This window comes from Neoarius graeffei, chromosome 26 (genome assembly GCF_027579695.1).
Source record: "Neoarius graeffei isolate fNeoGra1 chromosome 26, fNeoGra1.pri, whole genome shotgun sequence".
NCBI classification, from domain to species: Eukaryota; Metazoa; Chordata; class Actinopteri; order Siluriformes; family Ariidae; genus Neoarius; species Neoarius graeffei.
The window spans coordinates 6,673,304-6,693,090 of NC_083594.1; the positions used below are offsets into that span (position 1 = coordinate 6,673,304).

The following is a 19,787-nucleotide window of genomic DNA, read 5'->3' on the forward strand; positions in this document are numbered from 1 at the left end:
GAACCATGATTTCCAAATTAAATGCAAAATGTACTTTCATCTGAAAAGAGGACTTTGGACCACTGAGCAACAGTCCATTTCTTTCTCTCCTTAGCCCAGATAAGACACTTCTGACATTGTCTCTGGCTCAGGAGTAGCTTGATATTAGGAATGCGAAAGTTGTATCCCCTTTCTTGAAGATGTCTGTTCGTGATGGGTCTTGATACACTGACACCAGCCTCAGTCCACTCCTTGTGAAGCTCTCCCAAGTTCTTGAATCAACTTTTCTTGACAATCCTCTCAAGACTGCGGCCATCCCTGTTGCTTGTGCACCTTTTCCAGCCACCCTTTTCAGCAATGACCTTTTGTGGCTTACCCTCCTTGTGGAGGGCATCAGTGATCATCTTCTGGACAACAGTCAAGTCAGCAGTCTTCCCCATGATTGTGGTTGTGTGTACTGAACTAGACCGAGAGATACACTGTGTTCATACTGTTTTACTCAAACTCGAAATGAAATATTCTAATATTTTGAGATGGGTTTTTTTATGTTTTTGTACTGTATGCCATACTGATTAAAATTAAAATAGAAAAATGCTTGAAACATTTTAGTTTATGTGTAATGAGTCTATAATATATAACATTTTCACTTTCTTAAATAACTGATGGAAAATATAGAACTTTTTCACAATATTCTAATTTTTTTTAGATGCACTAGTATTCTAACCCTGCTGAAAACTAATCCACTCACATGAGCACCACACACACACACACACTACCATTTCAGTGTCATGGTGCTCCTATAGTGAACAAACTCACATATGATCCATTTCCTCTACCATTTATACCCAACATGGTCCCACATGCTGCTTTACTATATGTTAAGATGTGATTTAATAATTAAAAAAATTCCAATTCATATTTTATATACACTATACAGTGCATGTGATGCAAGTCTACATATCTGAAGAACAATCTGACATTGTAATAGTTTCTGCTTCTGTATTTATAATTATAAGGTATACGGTTCAACAATCGGCACAACTTCATGATAAGGCCAAAACAGTATTTACGCCGCTGTACCAAACGGCAACATGAAGAGACGGGTGGAAGGATACACAGACAGCACCAACAGCTGTGACAGAATCATCAACTTCAACTCTCAAGCTGTGAGTCCAGCTTCTCTTCCTGAATTCAATTCAGTCCAATTTCATTTGAGTTGATTTTGCACGAATGTATTTTATTTTAGCCAGAATTGATGATTAAATATTGCAAGTGTGTGTGTTTGTACACACTCCATACATGTCAACCTATACGGAATGTCCGTATTTTATACGGATTTGATTCAATAAACGTAGTATACGGGCGTATAAATAAAGTTATACGGATTCTTTAAAAAAACGTCAATATTTATTTAGAGCTATAATCAATTCCCACGATGATAAACGTATTGTACAGCACAGACAGCCAGTAAAGAGTCTTATGAAATCGCGCGTCATCTTGTGGTAGCGAGGCTTCGTTCCACTTTTGATCATGCGCACACCGCATTGCGAGAATCCCGCCAACCGTGAAGTCATAGACATATAAACATAGACGCCGCCTTCTGCGTAGAATCATACGTCATCCATATTGGATGTGGCAAAGTGGAGATTCTTCAACCGTCTCTGGTATAGCGTCTAGACAGTAGCCGAGAATAAAGATGCCTCATTCATGTGCTGCGTTTAACTGTACCAACAGGTTTACCGTCCAAACGAGATCACATGGGATTACCTTTCACAGGTGAGACTGGAAAGATACTTTGTATTCATTCTGAAGGTTTATTGTTATTAATATTGAATAAAAAGTAACTGGGATATATCATTGTAACCAGTTCGAACGTGTGGGTGGAGCACAGAGGACGGCAGGACAGAGATCAGGTGTAACACAAAGCTTTATTGCCACACTTTTCAGTCTAACAATATTTCGGCACATACAGAGAGACACACACACACTAGCGTCTCGTCCAGGGAAGCTCCCCTCTGCTCTCGCTCTCCCTCCTTAAATAGGACACAAACACAGGTTAATTGCCGTCAGGTGTAGTGATTCTGCCACTTACCTTCCCTGACTCCACCCTCCTGTCACAGACCGGCGCTTGACCACGCCCCCGCTGCCACAATCTCATCTCATCTCATTATCTCTAGCCGCTTTATCCTTCTACAGGGTCGCAGGCAAGCTGGAGCCTATCCCAGCTGACTACGGGTGAAAGGCGGGGTACACCCTGGACAAGTCACCAGGTCATCACAGGGCTGACACATAGACACAGACAACCATTCACACTCACATTCACACCTACGGTCAATTTAGAGTCACCAGTTAACCTAACCTGCATGTCTTTGGACTGTGGGGGAAACTGGAGCACCCGGAGGAAACCCACGCGGACACGGGGAGAACATGCAAACTCCACACAGAAAGGCCCTCGCCGGCCCCAGGGCTCGAACCCAGGACCTTCTTGCTGTGAGGCGACAGCGCTAACCACTACACCACCGTGCTGCCGGTGCCACAATCATTGTTAATTATCATTCAAATTTTAGGTAAATTATTTTAATTTGCATCTTATACGGATTTTATAAGGGAAATACGGATTTTGGAGGTTGGTTATACAGGTTTGATTGACCAAAGGTTGACATGTATGACACACTCTCATACACACACACACACACACACACACACACTGATGATAAAATGATAGTGATATACAAGTGTAATTTCTGCGATCTCTGAACCTCCCATGACAGCAATAAATCCCCAGTTCCTGTTGCACTTTAAAGCCATAAACTGACCTGTAAATAAAAGACGAGCAAAGTGCGTTGTTAATGATTCCTAAAAATATCACATGATAATCATATGGACAAAATTTGTGTTACAAGTCAGGGCAAAAATTTACGAAATCCAAACTTGGACTACAGCTGCAGAATCATCATCATTCAAGAGACTTCTCAAAAGCTACTGTAGAAAAAAATGATAAATAAAGCAAAATAATAAATAATATATAATAAAGTAATAATAAATAACAAAAATCCTTCTCATTACACCTTTTTTTTTTAATTTATTTAAAGTATTTTAAAAAATATAGCCACCCCTGAAGTACTGTCCATACAGTGGTGCTTGAAAGTTTGTGAACCCTTTCGAATTTTCTATATTTCTGCATAAATATGACCTAAAACATCATCAGATTTTCACACAAGTCCTAAAAGTAGATAAAACAAATGAGACAAAAATATTATACTTGGTCATTTATTTATCGAGGAAAATGATCCAATGTTACATATCTGTGAGTGGCAAAAGTATGTGAACCTCTAGGATTAGCAGTTAATTTGAAGGTGAAATTAGAGTCGGGTGTTTTCAATCAATGGGATGACAATCAGGTGTGAGTGGGCACCCTGTTTTATTTACAGAACAGGGATCTATCAAAGTCTGATCTTCACAGCACATGTTTGTGGAAGTGTATCATGGCACAAACAAAGGAGATTTCTGAGGACCTCAGAAAAAGCGTTGTTGATGCTCATCAGGCTGGAAAAGGTTACAAAACCATCTCTAAAGAGTTTGGACTCCACCAATCCACAGTCAGACAGATTGTGTACAAATGGAGGAAATTCAAGACCATTGTTACCCTCCACAGGAGTGGTCAACCAACAAAGATCACTCCAAGAGCAAGGTGTGCAATAGTCGGCGAAGTCACAAAGGACCCCAGGGTAACTTCTAAGCAACTGAAGGCCTCTCTCACATTGGCTAATGTTAATGTTCATGAGTCCACCATCAGGAGAACACTGAACAACAATGGTGTGCATGGCAGGGTTGCAAGGAGAAAGCCACTGCTCTCCAAAAAGAACATTGCTGCTCGTCTGCAGTTTGCTAAAGATCACGTGGACAAGCCAGAAGGCTATTGGAAAAATGTTTTGTGGATGGATGAGACCAAAATAGAACTTTTTGGTTTAAATGAGAAGCATTATGTTTGGAGAAAGGAAAACACTGCATTACAGCATAAGAACCTTATCCCATCTGTGAAACATGGTGGTGGTAGTATCATGGTTTGGGCCTGTTTTGCTGCATCTGGGCCAGGACGGCTTGCCATCGTTGATGGAACAATGAATTCTGAATTATACCAGCAAATTCTAAAGGAAAATGTCAGGACATCTGTCTTTAAACTGAATCTCAAGAGAAGGTGAGTCATGCAGCAAGACACCGACCCTAAGCACACAAGTCGTTCTACCAAAGAATGGTTAAAGAAGAATAAAGTGAATGTTTTGGAATGGCCAAGTCAAAGTTCTGACCTTAATCCAATCGAAATGTTGTGGAAGGACCTGAAGCGAGCAGTTCATGTGAGGAAACCCACCAACATCCCAGAGTTGAAGCTGCTCTGTATGGAGGAATGGGCTAAAATTCCTCCAAGCCGGTGTGCAGGACTGATCAACAGTTACCGCAAATGTTTAGTTGCAGTTATTGCTGCACAAGGGGGTCACACCAGATACTGAAAGCAAAGGTTCACATACTTTTGCCACTCACAGATATGAATATTGGATCAGTTTCCTCAATAAATAAATGACCAAGTATAATATTTTTGTCTCATTTGTTTAACTGGGTTCTCTTTATCTACTTTTAGGACTTGTGTGAAAATCTGATAATGTTTTTGATCATATTTACAACCCCGATTCCAAAAAAGTTGGGACAAAGTACAAATTGTAAATAAAAACGGAATGCAATGATGTGGAAGTTTCAAAATTCCATATTTTATTCAGAATAGAACATAGATGACATATCAAATGTTTAAACTGAGAAAATGTATCATTTAAAGAGAAAAATTAGGTGATTTTAAATTTCATGACAACACATCTCAAAAAAAGTTGGTACAAGGCCATGTTTCCCACTGTGAGACATCCCCTTTTCTCTTTACAACAGTCTGTAAACGTCTGGGGACTGAGGAGACAAGTTGCTCAAGTTTAGGGATAGGAATGTTAACCCATTCTTGTCTAATGTAGGATTCTAGTTGCTCAACTGTCTTAGGTCTTTTTTGTCGTATCTTCCGTTTTATGATGCGCCAAATGTTTCCTATGGGTGAAAGATCTGGACTGCAGGCTGGCCAGTTCAGTACCCGGACCCTTCTTCTACGCAGCCATGATGCTGTAATTGATGCAGTATGTGGTTTGGCATTGTCATGTTGGAAAATGCAAGGTCTTCCCTGAAAGAGACGTCGTCTGGATGGGAGCATATGTTGCTCTAGAACCTGGATATACCTTTCAGCATTGATGGTGTCTTTCCAGATGTGTAAGCTGCCCATGCCACACGCACTAATGCAACCCCATACCATCAGAGATGCAGGCTTCTGAACTGAGCGCTGATAACAACTTGGGTCGTCCTTCTCCTCTTTACTCCGAATGACACGGCGTCCCTGATTTCCATAAAGAACTTCAAATTTTGATTCGTCTGACCACAGAACAGTTTTCCACTTTGCCACAGTCCATTTTAAATGAGCCTTGGCCCAGAGAAGACGTCTGCGCTTCTGGATCACGTTTAGATACGGCTTCTTCTTTGAACTATAGAGTTTTAGCTGGCAACGGCGGATGGCACGGTGAATTGTGTTCACAGATAATGTTCTCTGGAAATATTCCTGAGCCCATTTTGTGATTTCCAATACAGAAGCATGCCTGTATGTGATGCAGTGCCGTCTAAGGGCCTGAAGATCACGGGCACCCAGTATGGTTTTCCGGCCTTGACCCTTACGCACAGAGATTCTTCCAGATTCTCTGAATCTTTTGATGATATTATGCACTGTAGATGATGATATGTTCAAACTCTTTGCAATTTTACACTGTCGAACTCCTTTCTGATATTGCTCCACTATTTGTCGGCGCAGAATTAGGGGGATTGGTGATCCTCTTCCCATCTTTACTTCTGAGAGCCGCTGCCACTCCAAGATGCTCTTTTTATACCCAGTCATGTTAATGACCTATTGCCAATTGACCTAATGAGTTGCAATTTGGTCCTCCAGCTGTTCCTTTTTTGTACCTTTAACTTTTCAGCCTCTTATTGCCCCCGTCCCAACTTTTTTGAGATGTGTTGCTGTCATGAAATTTCAAATGAGCCAATATTTGGCATGAAATTTCAAAATGTCTCACTTTCGACATTTGATATGTTGTCTATGTTCTATTGTGAATACAATATCAGTTTTTGAGATTTGTAAATTATTGCATTCCATTTTTATTTACAATTTGTACTTTGTCCCAACTTTTTTTGGAATCGGGGTTGTATGCAGAAATATAGAAAATTCACAAGGATTCACAAACTTTCAAGCTCCACTGTAACTGGCCATTATCAAACATTAATTGTGCAAGGTGCCAATAATTTTGAAGCCAGGGTTTTAAAAAATGCACTTAAAAACCCCTTTATTGTCTGAACATGTATTACAAACAAAGATGTATACCATTCCTGTACATGATTAATCATTTTCTTAAAGCGTCTAAACCACACTTTTTTCCTTGCACAAAGCAACAATCATTATGTTGATTGATCATGTGTTTTCGAACCATAGCTGATTCAAAAGGCCATAAATTAACAGAAAATCAATCAAATCTGAACCGGAAGATCCCGAAGGGGTGCATGACGTCACACGTGTAACAATCCAGGTATCAATTTCGGTTATGTGCGCAGCAGTCTCAATATGGAATCATGTTCTGGAGAGTATTCTAATAGTGATTGGGATTCTTATATGTTGGATGAAGGGGCAGATGATTATCAAGGATATTCCGGAGTAAATGATTATCTTTTCGAGCCGCTAAGACGAGAACCTGCCAGTTCACGACAGTCTTCCTCTATAGCACGTGTGAGATGGAGAGATAGAGAGAGATGTGCAGAACGCAATTCATCATGTTTTCTTGAACAAAACTAAACACAAATCGAGTCTTGCAACATAGCAGTCTGAGAGCATTTAACACGTTTCAGTTAATAACGAATGATGATTGCACGCACGCATTTTTCTTCCTGTTAAAGTGCATCAGATATGATAAGATCGGATGTCACAAGCATGTAAATGTTGCTCAAAATACTGTGTGTGTGAGATGATAGTGGAATCGACGAACTGTTCAAATGTCTCATCTCATCTCATTATCTCTAGCCGCTTTATCCTTCTACAGGGTCGCAGGCAGGCTGGAGCCTATCCCAGCTGACTACGGGCGAAAGGCGGGGTACACCCTGGACAAGTCGCCAGGTCATCACAGGGCTGACACATAGACACAGACAACCATTCACACTCACATTCACACCTACGGTCAATTTAGAGTCACCAGTTAACCTAACCTGCATGTCTTTGGACTGTGGGGGAAACCGGAGCACCCGGAGGAAACCCACACGGACACGGGGAGAACATGCAAACTCCACACAGAAAGGCCCTCGCCGGCCACGGGGCTCGAACCCGGACCTTCTTGCTGTGAGGCAACAGCGCTAACCACTACACCACCGTGCCGCCCTGTCCAAATGTCATTTATTAAATAATTGGGTTTCTTTTTGCTCCAATAATTCCCATGTGGTCGTTCTGGTGGTGGTGATGAGCACTTGATAAATCAGATTTATTATTAGAAGGCGACACAAAATCTGCCCCACTTCGTTTGCACAAACTTCATCCACTGTCGCTTTAGATTTGCATTTTTTTTTTTCTTGGAAATTCGTGAACCGAATGTCCTGTTTTATCAGAATTTGAACATCCAAACACAACTCGGCACTTTCGCGTTGTTATTTTTGTAAGATTCCAACAACGTCATCCAGTTTCAGAGAGTAAACAAGGACAGAGTCAGATGACCCAGATAACCGGGGTTCCACATGTGACGTCATGCGAGATTTGCCCTATTTTTCAGGATCCGGAAGCCACGATTTATCGATTAGTTTTGTGCTTGATGATAAAATAACAAATAATTTTATATTATTTTCCCCCCTTGCTTTATTAATTCATTTTAAAGCATTACATCCACTTTAAGGGTGCCAATATTTTTGGAGTAGGACTTTATTGTCTTGTACCTCACTGAGTTTGCATTTTGTCTCCTGTCTTGTACTGTGCTCATATATTATTTTGTGGAGAAATTAATCTCACCAACACGATATGCGTGTATCTGAAAAGGACGATAATAAAAGTATGCCCCTTGCCCTGTGCCTCAGCTGTGGTGCTCATCTTTCACTGTGTGTGGTTTTTTTTTTGCAGAGTGATGTTAGCTTACAGCATCTCTCTGCAGAAGAGAAGGCTTTAATGTTTTTGGAGGAGACCATCAAGTCCATAGTTACAGAGGATGACATTCAATCTTCTGGAAACACGATTAGCAAAAGCCATCACGTCACACGTGGCGTTCATCAGGACAGGTACGCTTCTGTTAGGGTTTACTGCGCGTTCAGTCACTAGTACTAGCAAAGCTGTACCGTAAGTTGTGAGCAGTTACTGCTTCAAGACGTCTAAGGTAAGAAGTAAATCGCTTTTTCGTTTTAAGGTGACGGATGATACACGGGGCGACCTTTTGGGCAGTGTTGCCGGGCAATTGCACTTCGACACTTTCCCATTGAGATCGGCCAACGTAATTTCTATCTGAACGATTTTGGACGACTTTTTAAGATCATCCAATCAGAATGCTAGCAGCGAATCACATGACCACCTGAGAGCTTGTGAAATTTTCAACAAAGATGGTTGCGTCTCCAGCAGTGGAGTGGAAAAAAAACAGAGACGACGTGTATCTTTTTATGCTGTGTGTGTCAACCAAAGTGGTGAATTTACTTCATCAAATGTTTAGAAAACCAACAGACATCTATTTTTATGTTCTCAGGTTGTAATTAAGACATCAATTAATTTTTTTTAAATAAAACTAAGCATAAACTGCCGTTAGCTAACCACCGCTCCATAGAGACTGAATGGGATTTTGGTAACTAGCGGTGGTTTTTGCTAACATGGTGCTAGCTACGTAGGGATAACGTTAGCTCCCTTGCGTCAAATTAAGTGATGGGCAGCTCATGATTTTTGTGAGTTGCTCTTATCTGATTGGTTGTTGCCAATTGTCTGTTGCCCTATGTCTCACCTGGTTGCCCGTTGCTGGCAACATTACCCAAAAATTTGCCCCGTGTATCATCACCTGAAGGAAATCATCTTTGATTCCACAAGGTTATGAGATTCCCTCTAATGGAATCACACTTTCAAAATCCTCTGTAAATTTTTGCCAGATTCGAGTCAGGAGATTGGCTCGGCCATGCAAGGCCTTCTCGAGTTATCTTGGCTGTACCGTATGTTTGGGGTTGTTGTCTTGTTGAAACCTCCATTTTCCCTCTAGATTAATTTCTTCATCGATAAGATTAAATTCTCCTTTCATACTATATCCTGTAATGGTACATCTCTCCATTCACGCTTCTTTCGATGATGCTCCCACCACCATTCTTAACTGTCAGTATAGTGATCTCGGGATCATATGAATGAACAACGCTTCTTTCTCCAAATGTTTTTGCCGAAGAGTAAAAAGACCAGACTATATTGTTCCAAAGGATTGGTGATTTGATTGTAGATATAGTTCATCACTTATTGTCTGCATAATTGTTGTTCCTGCTGCTTTCAGGTCTTCCTGCAACTCTTTTCCAGTGCCTGGTAGCTTGGACAATCTCTCTGCAGAAGAGAAAGCTTGTCTCAAGTTTTTAGATGAAACTATCGATTCCATAGAAGATGGTGGTCTGTCCACTGATGACACTGAAAGTCTTCCGGAGTCAAGGAACACTATTGTCCAAAAACATAACATTCATCAAAAGAAGTACCTGGTTCCTACACCTTTTGTCCAGGCAACCGGTAATGGCAATGTCCCTCTTAAACAAGGAATGGCATCTCCAAAGGTAAAACCACCACCTAATAAGGACAATAGCCCTGAGAATGATCAACCATCATCTGACCATGCATCCTACTTGCAGTCTTTGTCCTCTGACCATCTGGTGGAGCTATGCAAGAACATCTCCATGATAAAAACCTCAACTGAGAATCAACCTTCTACACAGATACAGTTCAATCAACCCCAGAACATTCCAGAAAGCGGTTGCAGAAAGCCCAGTCCTCCAGCCATAGCCCCCAAGCCCAAGATCCCTTCCCATATAGCCATTGACGCAACTAAAGAAACCACCACCATCCCCAATCCATCTGCAGATCTGCAATGGTTACCTCCTGAAAATTGTGGTGGTTTGATTCCACCAGACAAGGCCAAGCTGGAGGCTTTATCTAAACTCGGTCTACTAAAGGAGGATGGAATACCAGAAAACAAACAAGGTTTGGATGCTCCATTGTCAAGCTCATTTCCAGCCTGGTCTCAGAAGAACCAAGAGAAATCTGGATTGAATTTGGAGAGCAGTTTGTCCAACGATGAGCAACTAGCACTCCAAAAGCTATCACAGGCCATCAGCTTAAGCCTACCGATGGCTGCTGATGTAGGTGAGGACCGCCGATGGGCTCTAAGAAAACTAGGATTGCTTAAAGACTAAATTCTGACCAAAAGACCAAAGAGTCAGAATTATTGGCACCCTTTGTAGATGATACAAGATATTTAACACAGACAATTAGACATATGTAGATGCTGTATAGCTTTGTTTTAATAATGATTTGCAACCCACAATTGACTTCAGGTCATCCCGCAACTCTTTTCCAGTGCCTGGTAGCTTGGACGATCTTTCTGCAGAAGAGGAAGCTTGTGTCAAGTTTTTAGAGGAAGCTACCGATTCCAAAGAAGATGGTGATCTGTTCACTGATGACACTGAAAGTCTTCCAGAGTCAAGGAACACTATTATCCAAAAACATCACATTCATCAAATAAAGAAATACTTGGTTCCTACAACTTTTGTACAGGCAATGGTAATGCCCCTCTTAAACAAGGAATGGCATCTCCCAATGAGAACCCCCTCCCCCCACACCTAATAAGGACAATAGCCCTGAGAATGATCAACCATCATCTGACTCCAATTGACTTTTGGTGGTGCCTTTTGCCAAGAGACACTTGAAGAGCTTGGACACTTGTTGAGGATCTTGGAGCCTTGTAGAACACCGTAGATATCCCTTCAATTCAGACCACAGGTTTTCCACATGGTTCGAGTCTAGAGACTAAGATGGTTATTACAAAACTGATTTTATGCTCATGCAACCCATTCTGTGTTGACTTACTGTCTAGGATCAATCTTATTAGAAGGTCAATAGAAGATCTATCTATCTATCTATCTATCTATCTATCTGTCTGTCTGTCTGTCTGTCTGTCTGTCTGTCTGTCTGTCGGTCTGTCTGTCGGTCTGTCTGTCGGTCTGTCTGTCTGTCTATGGACAAGGCTTAACCTCCTGGAAAAGGCAACCATAGTTTGGACTAAACCATCTTGGTACTTACAATATATAATGCCCTCATTCTGTACGAGTCCCTGAAATAAAACTGATACACCACCATTTTGAGATGTTGGCTGTTTTTGCATGAATGCACAATGGAGCTACATGCTTCATCAAACATTTATGCCGTGAAGTTCGATGTTAATGTCATGTGACCTCAATGATTCCAGTTGTAGCTTCAATGGGTCTGAGAAAGGGCTTCTTCTGTCCAACCTTTCCAAACAGCTTGGTGTATGATCTACTCTTGATCGACAATACCAAGAATCAAACCATCTGATAGTAGTATTTTGGGAAAATTTGTGTATTTCGTACAATCTTTTGAAAGGTACCAATAATTCTAGTGCTGACTTTATGGATTTGAGAGACCAACAGGTGGTGAAAATATATTAATTATATTGTAATGTCAACCGTTTGCCTTTGATACAATAACAACGACTTCTTCAACAACATATTTTTCTCTTGAGGTCCAGAATCAAGGCTCAGATTTGTTAGTATTTTCCCACAGGAACAAATCTATTCTTCATGTGCTTTGGGAGAAAGAAAAAAAAAAAAAAAAGATGGCCTTCTTTCGAACTGAATACTGGGAAAGTGTTATATAACGATGAGTTTGTAACCTACATTTTAAACTGCACTTTCCCCAGTTTGTACTTTTAATAATACATTTGATTTTGATATGATAAATATATTCACTTGTTTATGGATAACAAAATACATGAAAATCAGTAGCTCATATTAGAAACTAATATCTAACTTTTCGCATATATGAAAATGACAATTTCATCAAAGTAGACAAGAGGACTGAGATCACAGTCTATAACAACAGCCGGCAAAAATACGTTAGTTTTTTTAAAAATTCTCAAATCTGATTTGCCAGAAGGTGATTCATTTTCTATAAACGCATGGCTATGAATTACTTTTAAGCCAAATCACAAGTTTATACTATATCAGTACAAATACAGAGGTAATTATGGGAAATCACGTGCGCTGATTGATCGAGAAATTTGGATTATTTCTCGATAATCACCTCGAGCGACTCGGCAAAAGAACGGCCAATCGCTTCATCAGCGTAAGTGAAGAAGAATTACAAATGATGGAAGAAAATGCTGTTCCTAAAAGCACTAAAGATGCTACGAAGTTTGGTCTAAAACTATTCAAAGGTAAAGTGGAATTGTGATTTATTTTATCGATTTCAAAACAAAGGATTTTATGTGACTCGGCGTAGATAAGTGACAAGTCTGTGCCGCACCATTATTACATTTACAAGCCAATCGTATTTTTAAATATGATTTTTAAAAATAATCACCTGTGTATTTATACTAAAGCAATTATCCACCTCAGCTTCATCTCAGTTATTATTCACTGAATATTCACTTCACCTTTTGGTGAATAATTATGAGCTCATCCGGCCGACAGGTGATGAGTTTACGCCATCGTGTGTTGTCCGTCCGGCGTCGTCCACATTTCACGAAAATCACTTCTCTCTCAATTCTTCACTGATTTTTATTATTTTTGGCAGGAAGGTCGGTCTGCCTGGGGTGCATATAGCTTCTACCCAAATTTGCCCAGTTGCAAATAATAATGAAGATATGGAGTAATTAATCAATCCCTAATGAGCAGTTTCCACACAAATCGCTTCTTCTCCCTCAATTCTTCACTGATTTTGACTCTTTCTGGCACAAAGGTAGGGGTACCTAGGGTGCATATAACTTTGACCCTAATTTGCTTCATTACAATTATTAATGAAATTATGGACTAATTAAGCCTTAATGTCTCGCAGTTCAACAAAAATCGCTTCTTCTCGGTCAATTCCTCGCCATTTTGGATCCTTTCTGGCAAATAGGTCGGTATTCCTAGGGTGGATATCGCTTGTATATAGCTTGCAACATTTATTGTACAAGGAAGGTGGCCCACTTTAGATCGTTCTTTCTGGACTAGACGGGGCCGGAGTGAGCTATGCCGTCATCGATGGTCTCATTAATTAATGCTCTCAATCTAATATTCTTTTTGTTTCTATAGAAAGTGCTTACACAGGGAGTTCTATGGCCTGCATTATTCAAGTCCAAAAATAACTTATGATTATTATTAAAAATTGAAAAATGTTCTGGTGAAGTTTTCTGAAATGAGACGTTAATTTAACATTTATGGAAGAGTCTTCAGTATCAGCTCTTTGTAACAGTCAGAGGTAAAGCTGTAACTTTAAGCTTCCCACCATGGGAAAGTGTTCAGGATAGATGAGTTTTACCCTTTGTGCTTTCCTAGGTAACATGACAAGCTGCATATTTTTGTTTTATTAGCTTCAGGAGCGAGAGAAACAAAAGAAAGGTGTGCGATGAAACTACTGCTGTAATGTAAGTGATAACAGGAATTATTCTCTCCACATTCACTGGATATGAGTGTGGCAGCGGGGGCGTGGTCAAGTGGCGGTCTGTGACCGGAGGGCGGAGTCAGGGAAGGTAAGTGGTAGAATCACTGCACCTGATGTCAGTTAACTTGTGTTTGTGTGTCTTCCCCAGTGACCGCGCCCTATATAAGGAGAGAGAGAGCAGAGGAAGGGAGCTCTCTCCCCAACCAGACGACTGATGTGTGTGCACGTGTCTGTGTGGCTGGGAGTGTGTGATAGCACTGAAAAGTGTAAAAATAAAGAGTTTTGGAAACTGAGTTCTGACCTGCCGTACTTCTGTGCTCCACCCACCCGCTCGAGGTTTTACAATGAGCAATCGCATGCTCTGATTGGCTACTCTACTACTAGGATATCAGGTCATATACCGTGAGGACAGATAAAACAGAAAAAGTACTCATGTAATTGTTGACATGGTAAAGTTTTCACTGAGATGTTTGTTTAACGTTTTAGGAAGGAGTCTCCAGCGTCAGCGCTCTGGCACTATTGAGCTTTATTCCTTATTTATTTAATTATAAAAAATTATTACTACAGTACTCACTCAGATGACTGGATAACACTTTTTATTCTATCCATATTCACTGGATATGAGCAACTGCAGGCTCTGATTGGCTACTCTACTACAAGGCTATCAGCTCATATACCGGAGTAGAGAAAAACAAAATGGCGGAGCGTGTTGCTGAACCAACCGAGGACGAAATAAAGACTCTACTTGAAAACAAAACCCCAAAAATCGTTCTCAGGTATTTAAAAGAAACAGAAATAGCTGAAAGAATATAACCCCCCTCCCCAATATCTCCTATTCCACACTCCAGCCCAGTCGGTGGCGGTAATGCACCTTTAAGTTGGTTTGATAACCGCCAAAAAAACCCTAAAGAAGGACCCCCCCCCCCCCAAAAAAAAAAAAAAACCCCAAAAACAAACTAGATAGAACTCGACGCCAACGGCGTCGATGGGGATGCCTCCGCCCGGTAGACTACACGCCTTATTAAGTTGTGATTTGGGGATGGACATTTGACCTCACAGTAATCTTGACCTGGTGAAATTACTTGTATTAGCCCTGGAGATATTGTGTTCACAAGGTTTTCGGACAGACATTTGACCTCACAGTGACTTTGACCTTAGACCTTTTGATCTCAAAATCTATCTAATCAGTTTATCTTTGTCCCAAAGTGCACAAATGGTGAAAGTTTGGTGAAATTCCTTTCATTCGCCTTGGAGATATTGTGTTCACAAGGTTTGCGGACAGACATTTGACCTCACAGCGACCTTGACCTTAGACCTTTTGATCTCAAAATCTAATCAGTTCATGTTTGTCCCAAAGCGCACGAATGGTGAAAGTTTGGTGAAATTCCTTTCATTAGCCTTTGAGATATCGCGTTCACAAGGTTTTGGGACGGACGCACGGACGGACAACCCGAAAACATAATGCCTCCTGCACCTTAGGCAGAGGCATAATAAAACAGTTATTCCACTCAATCTCGTTGTGCATGGCTTATAGACAATTCGGTGCTACGCGCCTCGTCAGCTATCCGCTTGTGTACGACTCGATTTCGTGGAATAACTGTTAAATAACTTATTTCGTGGACATTTAATATAGAGGAAAAAAAAATCTAAAATGTAACATTGAAATGTAGAAATTGCAAATTGCTGTGAGATAAGAAGAGTAACACATTTTTATGCCTCCGCCACCGTAAGGTGCAGGAGGCATTATGTTTTCCGGTTGTCCGTCTGTCCATACATCCATCTGTGCGTCCCGAAACCTTGTGAACGCGATATCTCAAAGACTAATGAAAGGAATTTCACCAAACTTTCACCATTTGTGCACTTTGGGACAAACATGAACTGATTAGATTTTGAGATCAAAAGGTCTAAGGTCAAGGTCACTGTGAGGTCAAATGTCTGTCCGAAAACCTTGTGAACACAATATCTCCAAGGCTAATACAAGTAATTTCACCAGGTCAAGATTACTGTGAGGTCAAATGTCCATCCCCAAATCACAACTTACTAAGGCGTGTAGTCTACCGGGCGGAGGCATCCCCATCGACGCCGTTGGCGTCGAGTTCTATCTAGTTGGATATTGTTATTGGAAAATAATCAACTTCACACCACAATGTCACTGTTATTTCCCCATAACAGTGTTTTATTCCTTATTTAACAAGTAATCAAGTGACCTTCATACATCATTAGTGATATTAACAAATGATTATTGCTTGTATTAATTGATGTATTTTTGAACGATGAATTAATAAACGCACAATGAACACCTGCGTTAATATTTTTTCTATCCACTCGATAATGACCAACAGGACTTGATGTCCTAATTAATACCTGTGACGGTTAATTGGCAAAAACGATAAAGGAAACCTCTAACATTCTCACACACATTGACCTGAGATCAATTATGCTATAATAAATTACTTTAGGCATTAAATGGACTTAGTCATGGATGGAATAACCATTAATTAGCAAAGGCATATTTTTACATATAAATGTACATTAATATTCATATGCAGTAAATAAATGTTAATAAAGAGAGCAGTAATGTAACCTTATGTTACTTTGATCCAGTAACATTAAACTTACAGCACAAAAGCAGCGAGCTGCACAAGTAAGTCATATTGTTCACTCCTGAAGACAGGAAAATGGAGAATCAGGTGCCATCACAGGACACAGACATCTTGCTCTTCTTCCTTTTGGCTTTGCTGTTGGTGGGCACGATACCCAGAGACTCCAGGCGAAACGGGCGAGGAAGGAGGGCCTCTCCAGAGGAGTTTGATCCGCAGGAGTTTAGATGCGACGGGCTGTTTCCTGGAACGGCAGAGTGACTGGCTGTACAAGCAGATGTGTAATGTTAGAGCTTGAAATTATATATACAGCTTTCCATTTCATCATGAGGTCTGTACGTGTATTAAATACAGCTCCAAGTTTTGAAATCTTCCTTCAATAGTTCCATTTCAGAGCTAAGAAATCGAAATGTTACTATTTAACAATTATTCACTGAAGGCGAAGTGAATATCGGTGATTGTTAAACATACAGGACACTTTTTCGATGGAATAAAAACATGCTCTATTCCCTTCTAGCGGGTTTCATTCATTTGATTTGATAGCATGCAATATTGTTAGCATATCGCTTATCCTACGTGTATTACGTCACTCTACCCAGTGGAGAATGAGCGTTGGATATGATTTACAACAATATTGCACGGTTGTCAAGACAACATGACGTCACACGTCGGAGCTGATGTGAATATCCAAATGAGAACGTTTCCTGCTGCGCGTGCACACAAGCATTTCTTTGTTTGCCAGGAAAGAGAAAAACCCATTGAACACCCGAAAGGCTCCCAAAACTTCAATAGGTTTTCTTCATGCATATTTACAAGCAGTTGCGAACTGTTACTATTAGAACTGGGACTTGAGCTCAGCCAAACCTTAGCCAGACAGCAAAAAAAACAACAGGGCAAAGGATTTTGCAAGGGATTAGCGGCAGGCTGCCAGGTCGCTCCGTTGTGTGTAGCTGTTGATGTTGATTTTAAAAGTAACTCAGTAAATTACACAGGGAAATGAACACTTAAGTCTGAGTGAAAAATACTGTAACGAGTGTGCAGCGTAGAAGAAGAGTCTGGAGACAGAAATCTTAGGCCCTGTCCACACGGCAACGGATTCAGGTGAATCTGATAAAATAGTTTATCGTTTCGGCCTGGCGTCCACACGGCACCGGCGTTTTGGGTGCCCCAAAACGAAATCTTTTGAGAACGGGTTCCAGAGTGGAAAAATCTGTCAACGGCGCTGTTGCGAAGTCGTCTGGATGAGCAGAACGGATTTGTTTACGATGACGTCACAACCACATGACAATCCCGCCAGCAAAAATAGGGAAAAAAAAGGAGCGATCTCACCTCTTCAGATGTTGGTTTAAGTCTGACAATACATTCCTCAAAAAGGGCGTAGAAGAACAAAGTAATCCATCAACGTGTAGCATTCAATTTATTCCAGACCATTAAAGAATTCTGGAGGATCTCAGAATGTTGGCGTACCGGCTACCCGCGTTCATTCCTCTCTCTCTCCATCTATCCCTGTTCATTCCTCTTTCTGCGTCTCCATTCAAAAAATGAGCACGTGATTTAAAGGGACTATAGCCATAGGACAGAGAGTGAGAAGGTGTGCGTGTGTGACAGTGACAGGGAAGAACCTAGGCTCATGCTCGCCCTGAATTTCTCTTAAAGTGAAGGCAGAAGAACGTTCAGCGCCTGGCCAGGCTTTCTATGTATTAATTTACATAGACGTTTTAATATGAAATATAAATAAGTGTCTTAGACACTAGATACTATTTTACGCTACTGACTAATCAAAACTTTATGTGGCTAATGCTACAGAAGAAGGGGTTTATGTGCATGCGTCTACTTCTATTGTTCTGGTGTCTCCGATGGGACCGTCTTACAGCGCACGTAGAGGTGTGGCATGTGTATTGCATCGTTTTCAGCAAGCATTGCGTTGCCATATGAACCTGATATTTTACTGATCCGTTGCCCATGTGGACGCGATATTTAAAAAAAAAAAATCTCGTTGCCGTTGTCGTGTGGATGTAGCCTTAGTTTTGCAGTTGTTAGCCTGTGCTACTTGCTCTCGATAGCACTGGCTTGACTGCTTTATTAACATTCGCTAACACTACTGATGAAAGCTACACTGGCTGGAAGGTGACTTCACTGCTGCGCTGACTGCGCCGATTCATGGGTAAGCTAGCGTTGGCTTAGCTTCGACTTGTCTTCAACTCATTCAATATCATGCTAGCTGCCTGGAACATACAGTGCCTTGAAAAAGTATTCATACCCCTTGAACTTTTTCACATTTTTCCACCTTACAACCACGAACTTAAAAGTTTTTTATTGAGATTTTATGTGATAGACCGACACAGAGTAGCACATAATTGTGAAGTGAAACAAATGATAAATGGTGTTCAAAATTTTAAACAAATAAAAATCTGAAAAATGTGGTGTGCATTAGTATTCAGCCCCCCTGCGTCAATACTTTGTAGAGCCACCTTTTGCTGCAATTACAGCTGCAAGTCTTTTGTGGTATGTTTCTACCAGCTTTGCACATCTAGACACTGAAATATTTGCCCATTCTTCTTTGCAAAATAGCTCAAGCTCAGCCAGATTGGATGGAGAGCGTCTGTGAACAGCAATTTTCAAGTCCAGATTGGATGGAGAGCGTCTGTGAACAGCAATTTTCAAGTCTTGCCACAGATGCTCAATGGGATTCAGGTCTGGACTTTGACTGGGCCATTCTAACACATGAATATTCTTTGATCTAAACCATTCCATTGTAGCTCTGGCTGTATGTTTAGGGTCATTGTCTTGCTGGAAGGTGAATCTCCTTCCCAGTCTCAAGTCTTTTGCAGCCTCCAACAGGTTTTCTTCCAGGATTGCCCTGTATTTAGCTCCATCCATCTTCCCATCAACTCTGACCAGCTTCCCTGTCCCTGCTGAAGAAAAGCATCCCCATAGCATGATGCTGCCACCACCATGTTTCACAGTGGGGATGGTGTGTGCAGGGTGATGAGCAGTGTTAGTTTTCGGCTACACATACACATAGCGCTTTGCATTTAGACCAAAAAGTTCAACTTTGGTCTCATCTGACCAAAGCACCTTCTTCCACATGTTTGCTGTGTCCCCTACATGGCTTCTTATGCCTGTCTTTCAACAATGGCTTTCTTCTTGCCACTCTTCCAAAAAGGCCAGATTTGTGGAGTGTATGACTTACAGTTGTCCTGTGCACAGATTCTCCCACCTGAGCTGTGGATTTCTGCAGCTCCTCCAGAATGATCATGGGCCTCTTGGCTGCTTCTCTGACCAGTGCTCTCCTTGCTCGCTCTGTCAGTTTAGGTGGACGGCCATGTCTTGGTAGGTTTGCAGTTGTGCCATACTTTTTCCATTTTTGAATGATGGATTGAACAGTGCTTCTTGAGATGTTCAGAGCTTGGGATATTTGTTTATAACCTAACCCTGCTTTAAACTTC

The 19,787-nt window shown here is 41.0% G+C and overlaps 2 protein-coding genes across 3 annotated transcripts in view; one reads left to right on the forward strand and one right to left on the reverse strand.

Annotated features, from left to right (window-relative positions):
• Positions 1-972: 972 nt before the first annotated feature.
• On the forward strand, positions 973-11,426 carry zgc:158258 (uncharacterized protein LOC791186 homolog). Of its 2 annotated transcripts, XM_060910985.1 has the most exons (4): positions 973-1,145; positions 8,201-8,355; positions 9,588-9,855; positions 9,931-11,426. In XM_060910985.1, exons 1-4 carry the CDS (start codon positions 1,071-1,073, stop codon positions 10,489-10,491), a joined length of 1,059 nt encoding a protein of 352 aa, XP_060766968.1. In that variant the 5' UTR covers positions 973-1,070; the 3' UTR covers positions 10,492-11,426. The 2 variants fall into 2 exon arrangements, with proteins under 2 accessions (XP_060766968.1, XP_060766967.1); XM_060910984.1 differs by having other exon boundaries at positions 9,588-11,426.
• A 4,998-nt stretch (positions 11,427-16,424) lies between these two features.
• kif17 (kinesin family member 17) overlaps positions 16,425-19,787 on the reverse strand; it is a 48,536-nt gene continuing 45,173 nt past the window's right edge. Inside the window, exon 15 of the mRNA XM_060909756.1 lies at positions 16,425-16,603. Coding sequence (XP_060765739.1) covers positions 16,425-16,603 — 179 coding nt within the window. The remainder of the gene's footprint in view (positions 16,604-19,787) is intronic.